Here is a 21,864-nt window from a genome sequence, read left to right on the forward strand (position 1 = left end):
AGTCTGTGGTTGTTCAAATCCATGGTTGCAGTAGGATGCAGAATCCATACGGACAGAGGACTGTATTTTTCCACTAGAGTATAAACTCCATGAAAGCCAGCATCTTGTTTCATGTAGTAGTATGAGATCACTAGTTACTAGAATGGTGCCTGGCATATAATAGGCACTGAATAAATATTTGAATTTGTTATGAATTGAATGAATATTTTTTCAGTTTTTTTAATCTCAATACAAAATTACCTTATTAATTGTATATACTTGAGATTATTAAAATTACGGTCACTTTTTTGATATTCTTAGGAAAAATATTACAAGACCTTTTGAGGATCAGACATCACTGGTAAGTAAAAAAATATGATTTGAGAGAGCATATAAATAGTAATTATCCAGACTAATTCATTTGTACTCCAAATTTGTGATTTTTTAAAATTAAGTCATCCTATGTGAGGAAATTTTTATGTAAAATGGAGAGGAAATACTTTAAAAAATTTCCCTATAGATCTTTCATTTCACTATGGCTGGGAAGTGTGTTATTCATTGCCTGCATTGATAACATTTTTTATTGATAAAATTTAAAAAAATTGAATTGCATTTAGGCCGGTCAAGGTGGCTCACGGCTGTAATCTCAGCACTTTGGGAGGCCGAGGCGGGCAGATCATGAGGTCAGGAGTTCAAGACCAGCCATAACAACATGGTGAAATCCTGTCTGTACTAAAAAACAAAACAAAACAAAAATTTGCTGGGTGTGTTGGTGTCTGCCTGTAATCTCAGCTACTCAGGTGGCTGAGTCAAGAGAGTCGCCTGAACCTGGGAGGTGGAGGTTGCAGTAAGCCAAGAAAGCACTCCAGGCTGGGTGGAAAGCACCACTGCACTCCAGGCTGGGTGACAGAGCAAGGCTCTGTCTCAAAAAAAAAAAAAAAAATGAAATTTCATTTAAGTAACTTAATGAATTTTTAAAAGAAGTTTGCTATAGATCTATTTTTATAAAGCAACTTTGAGTTTTTAAAAATAGACTCTTCCTTCAGATATTTTTGCTTTTTTTTTTTTTAAGACTGGGTCTTGCTATGTTGCCCAGGCTGGTCTCAAACTTCTGGGCTCAAGCAATGCCTGTTTCCCAAGTAGATGGAACTGCAGGTGTCTACCACACCCAGCTTGGATACTTTTAAAACAAAGAACACTACCTGAATTATTGCTAACAGATGTCACTTGTTTCTCTAGAGTTAATCAAAAAAATTCTTGTTTGAGTATGTAGTCAACCAAAGCTTAATGAAAAAGACTAGGAAGTGAAATCAAAGGTTGTTTATAGTAAATGAGGAACGATGAATGGTCTTTCAGTGTGTGATGATATTGGTTTCTTTCTTAAGAAAATCATCAGGGGCTGGACACAGTAGCTCACGCCTGTAATCCCAGCTTTTTGGGAGGCCAAGACAGGAGGATCGCTTAAGCCCAGGAGTTCAAGACAGGCCTGCACAACATATTGAGACCCCATCTCTATTTATAAAATAAAAAATAAAAACAATATGATTATGTTTTCTTGATAGGAACCCATCATTTATTTTGAAATAAGGTCTGGCTCTGTCGCCTAGGCTGGAGTACATTGGAATGACCTCGGCTCATTGCAGTTTCCACCTCCCAGGCTCAAGCCGTTCTCCCACCTCAGAAGCAGGAACTGCAGGTGCACGGCATGATGCTTGGCTAATTTTTGTAGAGACAGGGCTTTGCCACGTTGTTGCCCAATCTGGTCTTAAATTCCTGAGCTCAAATGATCTGCCTGCCTTGACCTCCTAAAGTGCTGGGCTTATGGCTGTAATTATACCCAACCAGAAACCCATTATTTGTTGTTTTTTTCCTTTTTTTGTTTTTTTTGAGATGGAGTCTCACTCTGTTGCCCAGGCTGGAGTGCAATGTCGTGATCTCAACTGACTGCAACCTCCGCCTCCCAGGTTCAAGTGATTCTCCTGCCTTAGCCTCCTGAGTAGCTAGGATTACAGGCACGTACCACCATGCTCAGCTAATTGATTTGTATTTGTAGTAGAGATGGGGTTTCACTGTGTTAGCCAGGATGGTCTTGATCTCCTGACCTCATGATCCTCCCACCTGACTTTTTAATGTTCCTTTTCCTTTTAGTTATCAAATTTAAAAGAAAGAACTTTTGCATAAAATCTCAATGATTAATTCGATTAAATCAAATATCTTATTGTAACTAACTGCAGTGAAAATTAAGAAAAGTATTGATAAAATACATTTTGCTCAGTTTTTTCAAATTACTTTGTCTCATGTTTTTTATAATCATTTGTTGAAGAGATCACAAAAGTAAAAATGTGAGATTTATCTCAATTCTCTCTTACAGAAACCACTTAATCAAGGCCTGGTTTTGTCTTTTGATACCGTAATGCTTTTAGTTGCGCGACCACTTTGCGGTAGTGTTATGTAGTGAGTTCTCTGGCACTTTGAACTTTTTTAGTCTAGTGTTGATATGACAGCTTTTCCTGTACTTGAGGTTGTGACATTCCCTCTCTTTGATCTCCTACCTCCAGATACAGGATATATTTGTTAGCTCTATGAATCTTAGTCCTACAGAGCTAAAAATGGCTAGGGAAAGAGTGGTTGTGTTACAAATAGTGGTCAATTGTCTTTTTCCGACCCTCTCCACACATTTCTTTCACCACAGTCTTGGAGAAATGAGCTTTGCTGTTTTAGAACAGGGGTTGGCAAAAATATACTTCTTGCAGACCAAATTCCTCTGTGTGAGGCTTACAAGCTAAGAATGGTTTTTACATTTTTAAAGAGTTGGTTAGGCCAGGCTCAGTGGTTCATACCTCTAATCCCAAGCTTTGGTAGAATGAAGTAGGAGGATTGCTTGAGGCCAGGAGTTCTAGACCAGCCTAAGGTAACATAGTGAGATCCCATCTCTTAAAAAAATAAAAATAAAAAGATTGACAGGGCATGGTGGTGGGAGCCCAAGTACTAACTACCTGGGAGACCGAGGCAGGAGGATCACCTGAGCGAAGGAGTTTGAGGTTATAATGAGCTATGACTGTACCACTGCACTTTAGCCTGGGCAACAGAGTGAGACCCTGTCTCAATTAAAAAAAGAAGAGTTGGTTAACAACAAAAGGATGAGCCTGAAATATTTATTATATGGCTTTTTGCAGGTAGTTTGACTGCCCCTGCTCAAGAATTTTAAGAAATAAAAAGCAGATTTTGTGGAGAACGAGATAAGTTTATACACACACACACACACACACACACTAATTCACACACGTGTGTATGTATATAAAACACTCAAGTATATATGAAGGGTGTTTTATGGAAAGTTTTGGGATGTTAGTCATAACACGAGAATGTTTTTAAAATTTTAAGAAAATAATTTCATTGATTTAGACATACAAAAAAACGTGTGTGTGTGTACACACACGTTTTTTTTTTTTTTTTTTTTTTTTTTCAAATTGAGACAGGGTCTATGTCACATGGGCTTGAGTTCTATGGCACCATCTCAGCTCACTGCGACCTCTGCCTCCCTGGTTCAAGTAATCCTCCCACCTCAGTCTCCCAAGTAGCTGGGACCATAGGTGCATACCACCACACCCAATTTTTTTTTTTTTTTTTTTTTTTTTTTGGTAGAGACAGGATTTCGCCATGTTGCCCAGGCTGGTCTCCAGCTTCTGAGCTCAAGCGATCCACCACCTTAGCCTCCCGAAGTGCTGGGATGACAGGCATGAGCCATCATGCCTGGCCATAAAAAGTATTTTTTGAACACCTACTTTGTTTGGGACATTCTACAACATTGTACAGGGTGTTCACATATGACATCTCATGTGGCCTCTGCAGGTTTTTGCAAGAGGTGGTATTATCCTTAATGATACAGTTAATTCTCAAAAAAGATTATTTGTCCAGATACTTAGTGGCAGAGCCTGAATTCTTGGACTCTCTGACTCTGCATCCCTCATGCTGGTTGTGGACGGGTTAGGTGGGTAGTTGTTTGCCCTTTACACTTCTGTTTAGAGACTAGAATGAATGATAAACTAGGGGCCCATACCTCAGAGAGTCTTTTAAGCAGTAAAGAAAAGTTGAGGGTTATGAGTCTTTCATCTGTTATTTTTTTTTTAATATATATATTAATCTAAGAGGCTTTCCAGTTGACTTTTGGACTAAAACATGTTGATTCCAATTTTCTTGCTAAGAGTGATGATCTCAGTAAAGTGTCTAGGATGTGGAGACTATAGGCATAATGTAAAAAGAGCTGCCTAGGATTGGAACTCCACACTTACATTTTTTACTACTCTTAAATCTGTAATGGAGGTCCATACTTCTGAGAGCCAAATGGATAAAATCTCTCTCTCTCTCTTTTTTTTCCTAAGATGGTGCCGCCCTGTCACCCAGGTTGGAATGCAGTGGCGCCATCACGGCACACTGCGTGTAGCCTCAATCTCATGGGCTCAAGCAATCCTTCCTTCCCCCTCAGCCAAGTAGCTGGGACTATAGGTGCTCACCACCATACCTACTTAATATTTTGTAGTTTTTGTAGAGATGGGGTTTTACTATGTTGCTTAGGCTGGTCTCAAACTCCTGATCTCAGGCCATCCACCTACTCAGCCTTCCAAAGTGTTGGGATTACAGGCATGAGCCATTGCACCCAGCCAGATATCTTTTTTTTTTTTTTCTGAGATGGAGTCTAACTCTTGTTTCCTAGGCTGGAGTGCAATGGCATGATCTCGGCTCACTGAAACCTCTGCCTCCCAAGTTCAAGCAATTCTCCTGCCTCAGTCTCCTGAGTAGCTGGGATTATAGCCGTGTACCACCACACCCAGCTAATTTTTCCATTTTTAGTGGAGACAGGGTTTCACCATGTTGACCAGGCTGGTCTCAAACTCCTGACCTCAGGTAACCTCCGTGATCTGCCTGCCTCAGCCTCCCAAAGTGCTGGGATTACAGGCATGAGCCACCTTGCCCAGCCCCATGTGTATTTTAAATATATGCAATGACAGTAATGCTATCCTGTGAATAAAAGAGATTTGTTCAGCAAATGAAACACTTGGTGTACTATTCCAAAATGACAGCATAGCAAAATAAATGGTCTTATTTTATTTATTAACCTAATAGTATTTATGTATTCTTAGTCTTGAAATGTACATCTTTTCCCTAAGTACCCCAAATCAGAAAACTTGAAGTAAAAAGCTAGAAATACTTTTCCTCTGTATTTTCCTTTCTGGTTCATTAAGTTTTCATTAAATTCCACCAGAAAAAAAAAACTGGTATAGTTTTTTTTTTTTTGAGACAGAGTCTTACTCTGTCCCCCAGGCTGGAGTGTATTGTCACATTTGCAGCTCACTGCAACCTCTGACTCCTGGGTTCAAGCAATTCTCATGCCTCAGCCACTAGAGTAGCTGGGATTATAGGTGTGCACTGTCACACACAGCTGTCTTTTATATTTTTAGTGAAGATGGGGTCTTACCACGTTGGCCAGGCTGGTCTCAAACTCCTGACCTCAAGTAGTCCACCCACCTTGGCTTCCCAAGTGCTGGGATTACAGGTGTGAGCCACTGAGCCAGGCCTGAGTTTAAAGATAAGATTCTTAAAGTTCTTAAATGTATGCATTGGCTAAATCGGATTTATTTGGTTTTATAGGAATTCTTTTCAAAGAAGTCAGATTGTTCTTTATTCATGTTTGGCTCCCATAATAAGAAGCGGCCAAATAATCTAGTCATAGGTAAGTATAATTTACTTTTTAATGTTTTCACTAAGAGTCAACTGGTTAGCAGCAGTGAATTTGTACGGGTCTGCCGCAGCTTGGTTCTTGCCTCTTCAGAGAAAGAACTCATCCAAGAGGCATAGGCAGAGTGAGAGACTGAGGCAAGTTTTTTTTTTTTTTTTTTTTTGAGACAGAGTCTCACTCTGTCACCCAGGCTGGAGTGCAGTGGCATGATCTTGGCTTACTGCAACCTCCGTGAGGCAAGTATTTGAACAGGAGTGAAAGTTCATTAAAAAGTTTAGAGCAGGAGCTGGGCATGCGGATGCCTGTAGTGCCAGCTACTCAGGAAGCTGAGGCATGAGAATTGCTTGAACCTGGTAGGCAGAGGTTGCAGTGAGCCAAGATCCCACCACTGTACTCCAGCCTGGGTGACAGAGTGAGACCCTGTCTCGAGGAAAAGAAAAGTTAATAGAGCAGGAACAAAAGGAAGAGCGCCATGCAGGCAACCTGAGAGATTTCAGTATGCTATTTGGCCTTTGTGCCGTTAGGCATTATATGTTGGTATGCTTCAGAAGTTTGGTGTCTCTCGTCCCTTGATTTTTCTTTTTTTTTTTCTTTCCTTCTGAGACAGTCTTGCTCTGCTCCGTTGCCCAGACGAGTGCAATGGCTCAATCTCAGCTCATCGCAACCTCCACCTCCTGAGTTCAAGCAGTTCTCCTCAGCCTCCCGAGTAGCTGGGACTACAGGAGCCTGCCACCACACCCAACTAATTTTTGTATTTTTAGTAGATACAGGGTTTCACCATGTTGCCCAGGGTGCTCTCAAACTCCTGCCTCAAGTGACCCATCTGCCTTGGCCTCCCAAAGTGCTGAGATTACAGGTGTGAACCCGCATGCCTGGCCTCTTCTCTTGATTTTTCCTTGGGATGAGCAGTCTGCCTGCACAGTGGCCTGCCAGCACTTGGGAGGGGCCACATGTACAGTGTGTTACTGGAGTGGTATGGGTGCTCATATGAAGCATAGAGCAAGGTCATATACCTGTTAAAGTCTGCCATTTTGCCTCTTAGTTTGCATGTTTGAGCCCACTCACTCAACTCCTGAGATCTTATTGGGAAATTGCTGATCACTAGCCTCAGGTGTTTTCTATTTCTTGGGAGCCTGCCTTTCCCTGGCACTGGCTGCAACCAATTATTATTTTAGAGAGTTTAATAACTGATCATCACCTGGTGGTCGTCTGTCACCTGATGGTTGCCTGGCATTCCTGGTTGGGGTGGGGTGAGTGGGCAGCCTTTCCTGTCTTGCACGTCTACCTATCTGTTGTAACACGATCTGTGACTCAGATTAACTGATGGTGTAATCGATAAGCCGTAAACTACTTTGGTGGGGTCTTTTTGCTTTCACCTTGTGATACTAAAAAAAATTTTTAGATCAGGCTGGGCGTGGCTGGACACAGTGGCTCAAGCTTGTAATCCCAGCACTTTGGGAGGCCAAGGCTGACAGATCACCTGAGGTTGGGGGTTCAAGACCAGCGTGATCAACATGGAGAAACCCCATCTTTATTAAAAATACAAAATTAGCCAGGCATGTTAGTGCACACCTGTAATCCCAGTTACATGGGAGGCTGAGACAGGAGAATTGTTTGAACCTGGGAGGCGGAGGTTGCGGTGAGCTGATATCATGCCATTGCAATCTAGCCTGGGCGACAGGGCGAGACTTCATCTCAAAAAAAAAAATTCTTTTATCAGTCTGCAAGTAAATCATGGGGCATATAAATAAGACCCTGCCAATACAGTGAAGTGCCACAAGTAAGAAAGAATAATGAAAAGAGTCCTTAGTAATTCATGTTTTGGAATGCCATTGCCTTCTGTCTCGGTCAGAATTGACTTCTGGTTTGAACAGGAAGTGTGGCCTCTTCGGGCTCTCAGCATCCCTGCCTATTTAGTTGTAGATGCAGCACCATTACCTTGTGTTTGCATTGAGTGTCTCTGATCTCCCACACAGCATGGATCCATTCGAATTGGTGGAAAAAATTACCCTAACTTGCAGACTTTTCTTAATATGAAATATATATGTACTAAATCAATATTGGAGTTAGAAAAAAAAAAAAAACAAGGTGTATTGACCCACAAAAATTAACCCTTCTGTAATATCTATTGCATAAATAGATTTGAAAAAGAACCTTTGCCTCCGTGTATTGAGATTCAGCCTGGCATGCTCACTGGCTTAGGCAAGCCCTTTGCCTTCTGTGGGCTGTCATTGATTCTTCTATAAAATAAAGGGGTTGGGCTAAGTAATATCTAAGATCCTTTCCATGACTATCATACAATCAATAAGTAGAGTTGAAAATGTAAGAAAGTGGGATATGTTTGGGGGGGATGTAGGGAGAAAGAAAAGAGGCAGATAGTGGGGCATTTTGAACACACAGGTCATGTGGGTATATATGTAAGGTGGTTCTTTGGGAAAAAATACATGCTTAAAAATACATTTTCCTTCCAGGTCGTATGTATGACTACCATGTGCTGGATATGATTGAATTAGGTATTGAGAATTTTGTCTCTCTAAAAGACATTAAGGTAAGATACTGATCTTAGAAATGAAAATATTTTGTAATGCTTCTCTTGGCCAGTAGTGACATCTTGTGGTGAAGAGTACTGATAGAGTGTTGTAGATCTAGAGCTTTGTGTTTTTGTTTTTTTGCTTGTTTGGGGTTTGTATTTTTTTTGAAATGGAGTGTCACCCAGGCTGGCATGCAATGGTGTGATCTCAGCTCACTGCAGCCTCCACCTCCTGGGTTCAAGCAATTCTCCTGCCTTAGCCTCCTGACTAGCTGGGATTACAGGTGCCTGTCACCATACCCGGCTAATTTTTTTTTTTTTTTTTTTAAAGTAGAGACAGGGTTTCACCATGTTGGCCAGACTGGTCTCGAACTCCTGACCTTGTGATCTGCCCGCCTTGGCCTCCCAAAGTGCTGGGATTACAGGCATGAGCCACCACGCCTGGCCAAATTTTGTGTTTTTATTTTGATATGCTCTAGGATAAAAATACAATTTTAGGCTGGGTGTGGTAGCTCACGCCTGTAATCCCCACACTCTTTGGGAGGCTGAAGTGAGCAGATCACGAGGTCAAGAGATCGATACCATCCTGGCCAACATGGTGAAACCCTGTCTCTACTAAAAATACAAAAATTAGCTGGGAGCAGTGGTGCACACCTGTAGTCCCAGCTACTTGGGAGGCTGAGGTGGAAGAATTGCTTGAATCCGGGAGGCGGAGGTTGCAGTGAGCCAAGATTGCACCACTGTGTTCCAGCCTGGTGACAGAGCAAGATTCCATCTCAAAAAAAAAAAAAAATGCAAGTTTATTTTACCTTTCTTTTAAAAAGAGGAATATATTTATAGTGCATAGCAACATATGTTGACCTTGTGGCTGTTAGACTTCAGACTGTGGTTACTAATTCTTGTCTAGGCCATGGTTTAAAGTTTGTTTGTTTTCTTTTTTGCTTTTTTCATAGTTTGATTTTTATTTATTTATTTTTTTTAGACGGGGTCTCACTTTGTTACCCAGGCTGGAGAGCAATGGCATGAACATGGCTTACTTCAGCCTCAACCTCCTGGGCTCAAGCAATCCTCTCCCACCTCAGCCTCCTAAGTAGGGACTATAGGTACATGCCAGCACGTCTAGCTAATTTTTTTGTGTTTTTTTTTTTAGAGGCAGCATTTTGCTATGTTGCCCAAGCTGATCTCAAATTCCTGAGCTCAAGGGATCTCTCTGCCTGGTGTGAGCCAAAGCACCCAGAGACCTATAGTTTAAATGCTGTCCTCTTCCTCTGAATTATCACAGTACCTATTATTTTATGGAACCTTAGAAAAACCTGTAGAATTTTCAAATTGAACCCTGTTCTAAACCCAGGAATGTCTTTACTGATACTAAAGTATTTTGGTTACTAACCACCAAATGGCAGCTCAGTTCACCCTTGGGGAGTTGCGTCTTTGTGTTATCTTTGTTTTAATGGTATTACAAAATGGAAAGTAGTAAATAGTAGTAAAAATACTCTTAGAAAGGTGGGAATGGTATTCTAACTCAGCTCCTAGGTACAAACTCAGAACTCTGCTTCAGGCTTAATCTATCCCATCAAATACATTATTTCATCTAGACCTCACAGCAATTTGGATAAGCCCTAAATAATTTTCTTTTTTGTATAGATTTGGAGTTTGAGGCCCATATGTGAGAATCACACATATGGTCAGTATAACCAAGATTAGGACTCTAGGGCTTTGAGAGAACCGATATTTTTGTTTGTAATAAAAAGTTATGTAACTGCTCTCAGTTTATGGGTTTTTGAGGCTCATGGTCTAGTAGAAAGAATTACAGCAAAAATATATAATCACTCTTTTCTCAGCCTGACTTTAAGAAGAAAATGTGCTTTCCAAGTTGGGTAGAATTTCTGTACTAAGTAACTTTATCCTGTGAGTTTGAATAAAAGGTGTTTACCAGATCCCCATTTAGTGAGTCACTGCAGTGTTCTGCTCTACAGGCAGAGCAGTGGTCTGATACTGGATTTAGAGGCAGAACACTTGGATTTGAGGCCTGTCTTGGCTATTCAAGTGACATCTGGTGCTGTGACTTGTCAGTGGCTTCCTTGACCTTCAATTGCAATCACATATAAAATCACAACACCAAATGAGATAATATATGTGAAAATGCTTATCAGTAAAGATAATATTTTGTAAAGTACATAAACTGTGATGCTTGATTACAATGGAATTCCTCCTATTATTTTTCTTTCTTTTTTTTGAGACAGGGTCTCACTCTATCACCCTGGCTGGGAAACAGTAGTACAGTCTCAGTTCAGTACAGCCTTGACCTCCTGGGCTCAGGCAATCCTCCCACCTCAGCCTCCCAGGTAGCTGGGACTATAGGTGCATGCCACCTCGTCTAGCTAATTTTTTGTAAAGATAAGCTCTCACTATGTTGCCCAGACTGGTCTCAAACTCCTGAGCTCAAGAGATCCTTCTGCGTCAGCCTCCCAAAGTGCTGGGGTACCCAGCTGTCATATTATTGTAGTGTCTCTTTGGGGCCATCCAGAAATCCCTGGAGAAGACCAGCAAAACTCCATTTCACCTTTACCACCGCCACTAGCTCATCATCAGCTTAGTGGGAGTGGGAGGGAGTGCTAGCTGATGAGCACATGCCAGCCCCTTACCTCTCCAAAAAACTTCTTTTTTTTTGAGACGAAGTTTTCCTCTTGTTGCCCACATTGGAGTACAGTGGTACAGTCTCAGCTCACTGCAACCTCTGCCTCCCAGGTTCAGGCGATTCTCCTGCCTCAGCCTCCTGAGTACCTGGGACTGCAGGCGTGTACCACCGCGCCAGCTAATTTTTGTATTTTTAGTAGAAACAGGGTTTCACCATGATAGTGAGGCTGGTCTCGAACTCCTGACCTCAGGTGATCCTCATGCCCCGGCCTCCCAAAGTGTGGGGATTACAGGCATGAGCCACTGTGCCCTGTTGAGGCCTCATTTCTTAATAAAAAAAAGTTTTTGAAATATTGTATGATTAAAAAAATTTTTTTTATTTGTTATGAGACAGAGCCTTGCTCTGTTGCCCAGGACAGAGTGCAGTGGCATCACAGCTCAGTGGAGCCTTGATCTCCTGGACTCAAACAGTCCTCCTGCCTCAGCCCCCTGAGTAGCTGGGACTGTGGGTATGTACCACCACAGCTGGCTAATTTATAAATTTTTTGTAGAGATGGGGGTCTCACTATGTTGTCTAGCTAGAGTGTTGAACTCCTGGGGTCAAATGATCCTCCCAGCTTAGCCTTCCAAAGTGTTGGCATTATAGGTGTGAACCACCGTGCCAAACCAGCTCATCTGTTGTAGTCTCCTGCCTAGTTCAGGGTTTTCATGATGATGTGCATGTGACTAGTATATTTTAAAAATGGAATGGATTGAAAAATATCAGTGCTGTATGTATTAAGTATTGGGGTTTTTCTCTGGAGACAGGATCTTGCTTTGTTGCTCAGACCAAAAGTCATTCACCTTCCTCTGTAAATTACTCCTTCAGTTAAAGAATTTTTACTATTTCATTTATTCCTCTTTGGTGGCTTCTAAATCATCTTTTTAATCACATCACATTCTATTTGGTATAGAAAATCTAGAACTGGGGAAAATACATTTTTTTTTTTTTTGAGACTGAGTTTCGCTTGTTACCCAGGCTGGAGTGCAATGGTGTGATCTCGGCTCACTGCAACCTCCACCTCCTGGGTTCAAGTCTCCTGCCTCAGCCTCCTGAATAGCTGGGACTACAGGTGTGCACCACCATGCCCAGCTAATTTTTGTATTTTTAGTACAGATAGGGTTTCGCCACGTTGACCAGGATGGTCTCAATCTCTTGACTTCGTGATCCACCCGCCTCTGCCTCCCAAAGTGCTGGGATTATAGGCGTGAGCCACCTTGCCCGGCCTGGGAAAATACTTTTTATAGTAAGAATCTCAACCCTGCTGATGAGAATTGGCCTATACTTTCTATAGCTTATGTAAAATTTTATTGCCTCTCATGTGAATGTCTAGTTGGTAGTTTAATTTAGCATTCATTTTATTTTTATTTATATATATTTTTTGAGGGTCTTATTCTGTATCCCAGGCTGGAGTGTAGTGGCGTGAGCATGGCTCACAGCAGCCTGGACTTCCCTGGGCTCAGGTGATGCTTCCACCTTAACCTCCCAAGTAGCTGGGACCATAGGTGTGCACCACCATGCCTGGCTATTTGTGTGTTTTTTTTGTTGTTGTTTTTTGTTTGTTGTTTTTTGACGTAAGAGTCTCATCTGTCGCCCAGGCTGATGTGCAGTGGTGCAATCTCAACACTTTGCAACCTCCACCTCCCAGTTCAAGCAATCCTCCTGTCTCAACCTCCTGAATAGCAGGGACTACAGGCACACACCAACACACCTGGCTAATTTTTGTATTTTTTTAGTAGAAACAGGGTTTCACCATGTTGGCCAGGCTTGTCTCGAACTCCTGACCTCAAGTGATCAACCAGTCTCTGCCTCTGAAAGTGCTGGGATTACAGGTGTGAGCCACCGTGCCCAGCCCATAACCTTCATTTAAAAATACTTTTTATAGGTTATAGTGTTTTTTTTGGCATAGAAGTCTAGAAGCTTAAAAACATTTTATTTGTACCAATGTGCCTTTCATATATAAAAGGTATTTTCCTATAAAATAGGTATTTTCCTTTTATATGAAAGGCACAGTGGTACAAATAAATTATAATTTTTATTTATTTATTTGCTGAGATAAGGTTCTGCCCTGTCACCCAGGCGAGAGTACAGTGGCATGATCATGGCTCACTATAGCCTCCACTTCCTGGGCTCAGGAGATCCTCCCACCTCAAGTTCTAAGTGGCTGGGACCATGGGCACCCACCAACATGCCCAGCTAATTTTTAGAATTTTTTTTTGGCCAGGCGTGGTGGCTCACGCCTGTAATCCCAACATATTGGGAGGCTGAGGTGGGCAGATTACCTGAGGTTGAGAGTTCGAGACCAGCCTGACCAACATGGAGAAACCCTGTCTCTACTAAAAATACAAAATTAGCTGGGTGTGGTGGCACATGCGTGTAGTCCCAGCTACTCAGGCAGCTGAGGCAGAAGAATCACTTAAACCCGGGAGGTGGAGGTTGCGGTGAGCCGAGATCGCACCATTGCACTCCAACCTGGGCAACGAGAACAAAACTCCGTCTCAAAAAAAACAAGTTGTTTTGAAGAGGTAAGGTCTCACTATGTTGCCCAGGCTGGTCTTGAACTCACTTGTGACTTCAAGCTGTCTTCCCTCTTTGGCCTTCCAAAGTGCTGGGATTATAGGCATAAATCGTCACAGCTGGCCTTAAATTTATTTTGATTGGGATGCTGGCCATCAGAAGGCTATTTTTAATTTGTTGGTTGGTCCTGTTTTGTTTTGTTTTGTTTTGTTTTGTTTTTGGTTTTGCAAGTATAATGTTTAGTAGTATTCTTTGCATAGACTAATGTTAAAAAAATTAATTTATATGATTATTTTGCCGTCTTTTATTTGATAATGTAAATGAGTGGGATAAAGAATGGCTTTTTTAGTATAGCAGTCTAGAAGCTTAAAAATGTCATCTTAGCCAGACCCACAGCTGTCATCCCAGCTACTTGGAGAATGGCTTGGGCCCAGGAGTTTGAGTCCAGCCTAGGCAACACAATGAGACCCTATCTCTTAAAAAAAAAAAAAAAAAAAAAAAAAAAAAAAAAAAAGGCCGGGCGCGGTGGCTCAAGCCTGTAATCCCAGCACTTTGGGATGCCGAGACGGGTGGATCACAAGGTCAAGAGATCGAGACCATTCTGGTCAACATGGTAAACCCCATCTCTATTAAAAATACAAAAAAAATAGCTGGGCATGGTGGTGCGTGCCTGTAATCCCAGCTACTCGGGAGGCTGAGGCAGGAGAATTGCCTGAACCCAGGAGGTGGAGGTTGCGGTGAGCCGAGATCGCGCCATTGCACTCCAGCCTGGGTAACAAGAGCGAAACTCCGTCTCAAAAAAAAAAAAAAGAAACCCACCTCTGTTTTTACCTCTAATATCAGTATTCACAGACATAGTTTTAGGACAGTTAATAGAATGTGAAAATAAGTAAGTATTGACTACTTTGAAATCTGTATAGGCCAGGCAAAGTGGTTCGCACCTGTAATCTCAGCACTTTGGGAGGCCGAGGCAGGTGGATCATTTGAGGTCAGGAATTTGAGACCAGCCTTACCAGCATGGTGAAACCCAGTCTCTGTGAAAAATACAAAAAAAATTAGCAGGGCATGGTGGCGTGCACCTGTAGTCCCAGCTACTTGAGAGGCTGAGGCAGGAGAATCGCTTAAACCTGGGATGCGGAGGTTGTAGTGAGCTGAGATTGTGCCACTGCACTCTAGCCTTGGTGACAGAGTGAAACTGCCTCAAAATATAAATAAATGAATAAAATAAAATAAAATCAGTATATAAACAGTTTAGACTTTGGTAATTATATAATTGCAATTTTTTTTTTTTTTAGAACAGTAAATGCCCTGAGGGAACAAAACCCATGTTAATATTTGCTGGTGATGATTTTGATGTAACAGAAGATTATAGAAGACTAAAAAGTCTTCTTATTGGTAAGTATTTTAGTATTTATTATCTACAGTATAGCTCAGGAAGGCAGTCTCAGACTGTCACTGGTGGCACGTTGCTACTTTAGGTTTCTAACTTCTTTTTTCTCTTATTTTTAAAATAATATTTATATACTTAAAATAATGGAGTGCTTCACAAATTTGCATGCCATCCTTGTGCAGGGGCCATGCTAATCTCTCTGTATGGTTCCAGTTTTAGTATATGTGCTGCTGAAGCGAGCACAACTTCTTTTTTCTCCTTTTCTTGGACCTCTCTTTCTTTTTCCCCTTATCAGCAACAGGAAAGTACCTAATTATCTCAGGAGAATTAAAGGGGCTGTCGTACTGTGTAGATGATTATTTCTGGATGTAAATTAGTAACTGAGGTATTATTTATATAGTGTCTTATAAAATTCCTGCACCTATCTCCTGTCATTCCTAGCATGATTTCAAATTAAATTTAGAAGGTTGGGAGATTAAAATTTCAAGATTGTATGTATCACTGACTTCCAACTCAAAAATCTTTATTAGTTTTTCTGACTTGAATATACAAGGCCTTTCACAGTATATAGCCAATGTAACTTGCCTTCTTGATCTCCTATTTCCTTTTTTTTTTCCATTAAAAAAGGGTTTATTGCCAATATATTATTCGCATTTCTGTTGTCTATTCTGGTATCATTCTTATTTATCCAGTTTCTACCATTCATTTAAGTGTGAGATCAAGTTTCTTTTCCAGGAAGGCCTCAGTGACCTCTGCTCTGTTGCCTAGGCTGAAATGGCTCAATTTCAGCTCACTGCAATCTCCACCTCCCGGGTTCAAGCTGTTCTCCTGCCTCAGTCTCCCAAGTAGCTGAGATTATAGGTGCCCACCACCACGCCTGGCTAATCTTTTTTTTTTTTTTTTTAGTAGAGATGAGGTTTCGCCATGTTGGCCAGGTTGGTCTTAAAGTCCTGACCTCAGGTGATCCACCTACCTCGGCCTCCCAAAGTGCTGGGATTATAGGCATGAGCCGCAGCACCAGGCCCCGGCTCTTTTTTACTTCATTACCATCATCATCCTAAGTGCCACGCAGATAGTAGGCACTTCGTATACACTGCTTCATTCTGACAAGAACCTTGTGAGGTAGACATGGGTTATCTGTAGGACAGTGACGGTAATGAAGTAAAAGGAGCCATTCTTGGGATTTTAATTTTTAGAATTTATTTTCCTTATTAATAATAACTACTTTTAAAAAAAAGAAACTAAGAACCACTATTATCTGTTTAATCTTTACAAAAGTTCTTGAGTTCAGTGACATTCCCATTTTACAGATGGGAAAACAAACGAGGGCCCTGAGAGGTTAAATAAGAGCTATTCAGCAGGTAAGGCTGAGTTGAAACCCAAAGCTTCCAAAGCCTGAGCTTTTCTTCCCCTGCTGTCTATCTTGCCTCTGGTGAGCATAATCCCATGATCCCTTCTAGAGTCTTTTCCTCTAGGTTCTTATCCATATGTTCCATGAATTAAATTCACACATGAAAGACAGTGACCAATATTTCCTTCTCTCAATATTATATATCCCAAATTATCAAGGGTATTTTTTCTTTTTCTTTTTTTGAGATGGAGTGTCACTCTGTTGCCCTGGCATGATCTCAGTTCACCTCAACCTCCACCTCCCAGGTTCAAGTAATTCTCCTGCCTCAGCCTCCTTAGTACCTGGGACCACAGGTGCATGCCATCACACCCTGCTAAGTTTTTAAATTTTAGTAAAGACTGGGTTTCACCACATTGGCCAGACTGGTCTCGAATTCCTGACCTCAAGTGATCTGCCTGCCTCGGCCTGCCAAAGTGCTGAAATTATAGGCGTGAACCACCATGCCTGACCAAGGGTATTTTTTCAGCCAAAATATCAGCCAGATTTTCAACTAAGATTTCCATTACTTGCACTCCATTGACCTAGGTTTTCTGTCTTTTTCTCTTTCCCCCAGGTCTTCCATATAATTTTTTGTTGTCAGTGAGGTAGATACTTAAAATTTGTTGTAATAGAGAGAGGTTTTGTTTGCATTTGTTTAAATACTTTTTGTGTTTTAATAAGCCCTACCTTCTCATTGTTTTGTGCTTCCACTAGATGGCAGGAATGATCACATAATTCAGTGACGAGGGGAAGAGAGTGAACCCAAAAAGGAATCTGAACAGAAGCGGAAAGGTAGAAGAGGAATACATTCAGATTGTAGGGCACCAAGGGACCAAGGGAAGATGGGTTTTTAGTATAAATATGAAGTAAGACAGCTGCTCCTTAGTTTATGTTGTGTGTTTCAAATGAAATATCAGTAGGGAGCAAGAAATATATGAAGGACTTTTGTTTAGGAAGTTCCTTTTTTAGTGTGTGTATGCATAATTGACCAAAAAGAAAAGTTGACTTTTTTTTTTGAGATGGAGTTTCACTCTTGTTGCCCAGGCTGGAGTACAATGGCATGATCTCGGCTCACTGCAACCTCTGCCTTCTGGGTTCAAGCAATTCCCCTGGCTCAGCCTCGAGTAGCTGGGATTACAGGCATGTGCCACCACACCTGGCTAATTTTGTGTTTTTAGTAGAGACAGGGTTTCTCCATGTTGATCAGGCTGGTCTCAAACTCCTGACCTCAGGTGATCTGCCTGCCTCGGCCTCCCAAAGTGCTGGGATTTACAGGCGTGAGCACTGTGCTTGGCAGATGTTTTTTTTTTTTCATGTAAGATACCCATTTTACTCATTCTGAATTTTGTTTTCATCTGTTTTTTTGTTAGTTTTGACATAGGGTCTCATTCTGTTGATCAGGCTGGAGTATAGTGACATGATCATGGCTCACTGTAGCCTCAACTTCATAGTCTCAAGTGATCCTCCTACCTCATTCCCCTCAGTAGCTGGGACCACAGGTACATGTCACCATGCCCAGCTAATTCTTTTTATTTTTTGTAGATATGAGGTCTTGCTACATTGCTCAAGCAGTTCTCCAGCTTCAGTGTCCCAAAGTTGGAGGTGTGAGCCAATGTGCCTGGCCTATTCTTCCCTTATTATTTTTTTTTTTTTGAGATGGAGTCTTGCTATGTCACCAGGTTGGAGTATAGTGGTGCGATCTCGGCTCACCACAACCTCTGACTCCCTCTTTCAAGCGATTCTCCTGCCTCAGCCTCCTCAGTAGCTGGAATTACAGGCATGTGCCACTACGTCCAGCTGATTTTTGTCTTTTCAGTAGAGATAGGTTTTTACCATGTTGGCCAAGATGATCTCTATCTCCTGACCTCATGATCTGCCTGTGTTGGCCTCCCAAAATGCTAGGATTACAGGTGTGAGCCACTGCACCCAGCCCCTTTATTGCTTAAATGGTAGCATACTATATATGTAGTTTTTTTTTTTTTTAATTTGGAGTAGAGAAATTTTTAATTCTGATTTTCATTACACGATTGAGAACACCGAGGCCTGGACAGGTGAGCACCTTTTCTAAGGTCATGCATTTACCAAGTGGCATATTAACGTTTTGAACTTAGGTCTCTCCAAAATACATGCTTTATTTATTTATTTATTAAAAAAATTTTTTTTCCCCTTAATGCCACTAATAAGCCAACAGGCTTTTATTTTTTATTTATTTGTTTATTTTTTGAAATGGAGTCTCGCTCTGTTGCCCAGGGTGGAGTGCAGTGGTGCATTCTTGGCTCACTGCAACCTCTGAGTCAGCTGTTCAAGCAATTCGTCTGCCCTAGCCTCCTGAGTAGCTGGAATTACAGGTGTACACCACCATGCTTGTATACTTTCTGTATTTTTTGTAGAGACGGGGGTTTGTGGTGTTGGCCAGGTTGGTCTTGAACTCCTGGCCTTAGGTGCTCCACCGCCTTGGCCTCCCAAGTGCTGGGATTACAGGCGTGAGCCACTGCACTCGGCCATGCTTTTATTTATATAGTATTAGTATACTTTAGGTTCTCAGGTTCATAAAGAGTTATTTATAATACTTATTTCATGTTTGAAATCCTAACAGTGTATATACCACTTGGCATGAGATCTTTCCCAACTAGAAATGATCTTTCCCTCCCTGGAACTTCCAGAACAGTTTATACTGTTCTCCTTTTAATGTACTACTTTAAATTGCAGTTGTTTGTATATATTCATATCTACCTAGAATGTGTGGGACCCCTGGTGGAAAGATGCTGTATGTCATTTATCATAACGCATAATAGGTGCTCTGGTACTATTTGTCAAGTGAATGAATGCTTTCCAATGGTATTCATGTGTAAACCATAGTCTGTTGTTTTCTAGCCAGAAAATATCATGCTGTTAGACATACTTGCTTTTCAGTTACTAAGCACTACCATTTCTGCCCTCCCATTTTTCATTCATTACGTGTTTGTGTTACCTTGATGCATTGCAAACTTTAGTGCGGTTTCAGTTCGAACTTCAGTAAGATTTCAGTTTGGTGGTTAAGAGAAAATGTTGTAATAAAAGGATGACTACTTACAACTACTGGATACAGACTGAAAATTCTTCTATATTCATAGTCTTAGAAATTTTCACTTAATAAAGAGTACTTTTCTATGTGCTTATTGTGTTTCTAAAGTTTTCTCCCTTTGTATCATTCTAAAAAACTTATGGAAAAAGCACAGATGCCTTGAAAATGTTGCCTTATGAAAGTTGTTTTGCCGGGCATGGTGGCTCACTCCTGTAATCCCAGCACTTTGGGAGGCCAAGGCAGATGGAACATGAGGTCAGGAATTCGAGACCAGTCTGGTCAACATAGTGAAACTCCATCTCTACTAAGAGTACAAAAACTTAGCTGGGCTTGGTGACGGGCACCTGTAATCCCAGCTACTCAGGAGGCTGAGGCAGGAGAATTGCTGGAACCCAGGAGGTGGAGGTTGTAGTGAGCCGAGATTGTGCCATTGCATTCTAGTCCAGGGGACAGTGGGAGACCCTGTCTCAAAAAAAAAAAAAAGATTATTTCAGAGCAGACTGGAATGTATATATTTTGTTCCCCAGAATTGCTATGACTTCAGTAATGTCATACCAGTGAGTGGGCTTCATTAACTTGGCCACTGAAGGAGAGTCAGGCTTTGGCAAAATCATGGGAAAGCTCTTTATTGTGATATTTAGATTAAAATATCTTGAAAAGTACAAACTTGTTTTATAAAAATGTCTCAGGCCAGGCAGGGTAGCTCATGCCTGTAATCCCAGCACTTTGGGAGGCGAAGGCAGGAGGATTGCTTGAGCCCAGAAGTTTGAAACCAGCCTGGGCAACATAGTGAGACCCCATCTTTATATATGTATAAATATAGGTAATATATGTACATTTAAAAAAAATTAAAAATGTCCATTGGGGTTTTTTTGGTTTGGGGGAATAGTATAAATGTGCTTGTATACTTGTGTTTGTTTTGAAAATCACATTAATGCTGTGATTTTCTTTTGGTTAACCACAAGAAAGGAAAAGCAGATGACAAAAGATGTGTACATCTGTGCACATGGAGATAATCTTTATTTTACAGGCTAATGGGAAGAGGGAAGAAAAATGCTAGGTGGCTACAGAATGGGACCAGATAGAATTTCCTGCTTGCTACATCACCTGCCTTGGGTAGCTCTTCCTAAGCAAACTTGGATAAACTTTTTTTTTTGAGACGGAGTTTCGCTCTTGTTATCCAGGCTGGAGTGCAATGGCATGATCTTGGCTCACTGCAACCTCCGCCTCGTGGGTTCAGGCAGTTCTCCTGCCTCAGCCTCCTTAGTAGCTGGGATTACAGGCACGCGCCACCATGCCCTGCTAATTTTTTGTATTTTTAGTAGAGGCTGGGTTTCACCATGTTGACCAGGATGGTCTCGATCTCTTGACCTCGTGATCCACCCGCCTCAGCCTACCAAAGTGCTGGAATTACAGGCATGAGCCACCGCGCTCAGCCTTGGATAAAGTTTTATATAGAACTTTATCTTAGTTAAATGTTATTCATGAATTTACATTTAGCCTTTTGGAGGTTCGATTTTCTCAGCTGTAAAATTAGGATACCGCATTTATTTTCCAAACTTCTCTCATAGCCAAGTCCGTGTAGTATCCATAGCATGACGTTCATTGGAGATTTTCTTTTAATTGACTCCTCTTTTTATTTTGCGAGACAGGGTTTTGCTCTGTCGCCGTCACTGGAGTGCAGTGGTAGGATCAGTGATCCTCCCACCTGAGCCTCTCCAGTAGCTGGGAATATAGCCTGCCTAATTTTTTTGTACTTTCAGTGGAGATGGGGTTTGACCATGTTGCCCAGGCTGGACTCAAATTCCTGATTTTAAGCAATTCACCTACCTCAGTCTCCCAAAGTTCTGGGATTATAGGCATGAGCCACTGTGCCCGGCTGACTACTCTTTTATTTACTTATTTATTTTTAGAGAGTTTCTCTCTTGTTGCCCAGGCTGAGTGCAATGGTGCAATCTCAGCTTACCACAAGCTCCACCTCCCCAGTTCAACTGATTCTCCTGCCACAGCCACCCAAGTAGCTGGGATTACAGGCATGTGCTACCATGCCCAGCTAATTTTGTATTTTTAGTAGAGATGGGGTTTCTCCATGTTGATCATGCTGGCCTCAAACTCCCCACCTCAGGCAATCCCTGTGCCTTGGACTCCCAAAGTGCTAGAATTACAGGTGTGAGCCACCGCGCTCAGCCAACTATTTATTTTTATTTATTTATTTATTTTAGATGGAGTTTCGCTCTTGTTACCCAGGCTGGAGTGCAATGGCGCGATATCGGCTCACTGCAACCTCCGCCTCCTGGGTTCAGGCAATTCTCCTCCCTCAGCCTCCTGAGTAGCTGGGATTACAGGCATGCGCCACCATGCTAATTTTTTGTATTTTTAGTAGAGACTGGGTTTCACCATGTTGACCAGGATGGTCTTGATCTCTTAACCTCGTCATCCACCCGCCTTGGCCTCCCAAAGTGCTGGGATTACAGGCTTGAGCCACCACGCCCAGCTGTACTCTTTTTAAAGGGAAACCTTATGTCCCTATCGTAAATGGAGAATGGTACAGGATAAAAGAAATACATAGTAAATTATATC

At 41.6% G+C, this 21,864-nt stretch overlaps 1 protein-coding gene and 1 non-coding gene across 4 annotated transcripts in view; one reads left to right on the plus strand and one right to left on the minus strand.

Moving 5' to 3' along the window:
- The window catches only part of RPF2 (ribosome production factor 2 homolog), a 43,963-nt gene that overhangs the window by 9,315 nt on the left and 12,784 nt on the right, over positions 1-21,864 (plus strand). For all 3 annotated transcript variants that reach the window (XM_054254336.2, XM_002747023.7, XM_078369960.1), the window contains 4 exons: positions 301-340; positions 5,629-5,710; positions 8,188-8,264; positions 14,736-14,835. In XM_054254336.2, the coding sequence (XP_054110311.1) occupies positions 301-340; positions 5,629-5,710; positions 8,188-8,264; positions 14,736-14,835 (299 nt within the window). The remainder of the gene's footprint in view (positions 1-300; positions 341-5,628; positions 5,711-8,187; positions 8,265-14,735; positions 14,836-21,864) is intronic.
- LOC118153256 (U6 spliceosomal RNA) lies at positions 14,968-15,073 on the minus strand. Its single transcript, XR_004742513.1, has one exon. It is a non-coding gene; the product is annotated as a U6 spliceosomal RNA (small nuclear RNA).

Source organism: Callithrix jacchus, chromosome 4 (genome assembly GCF_049354715.1).
Source record: "Callithrix jacchus isolate 240 chromosome 4, calJac240_pri, whole genome shotgun sequence".
Classification (NCBI taxonomy): Eukaryota; Metazoa; Chordata; class Mammalia; order Primates; family Cebidae; genus Callithrix; species Callithrix jacchus.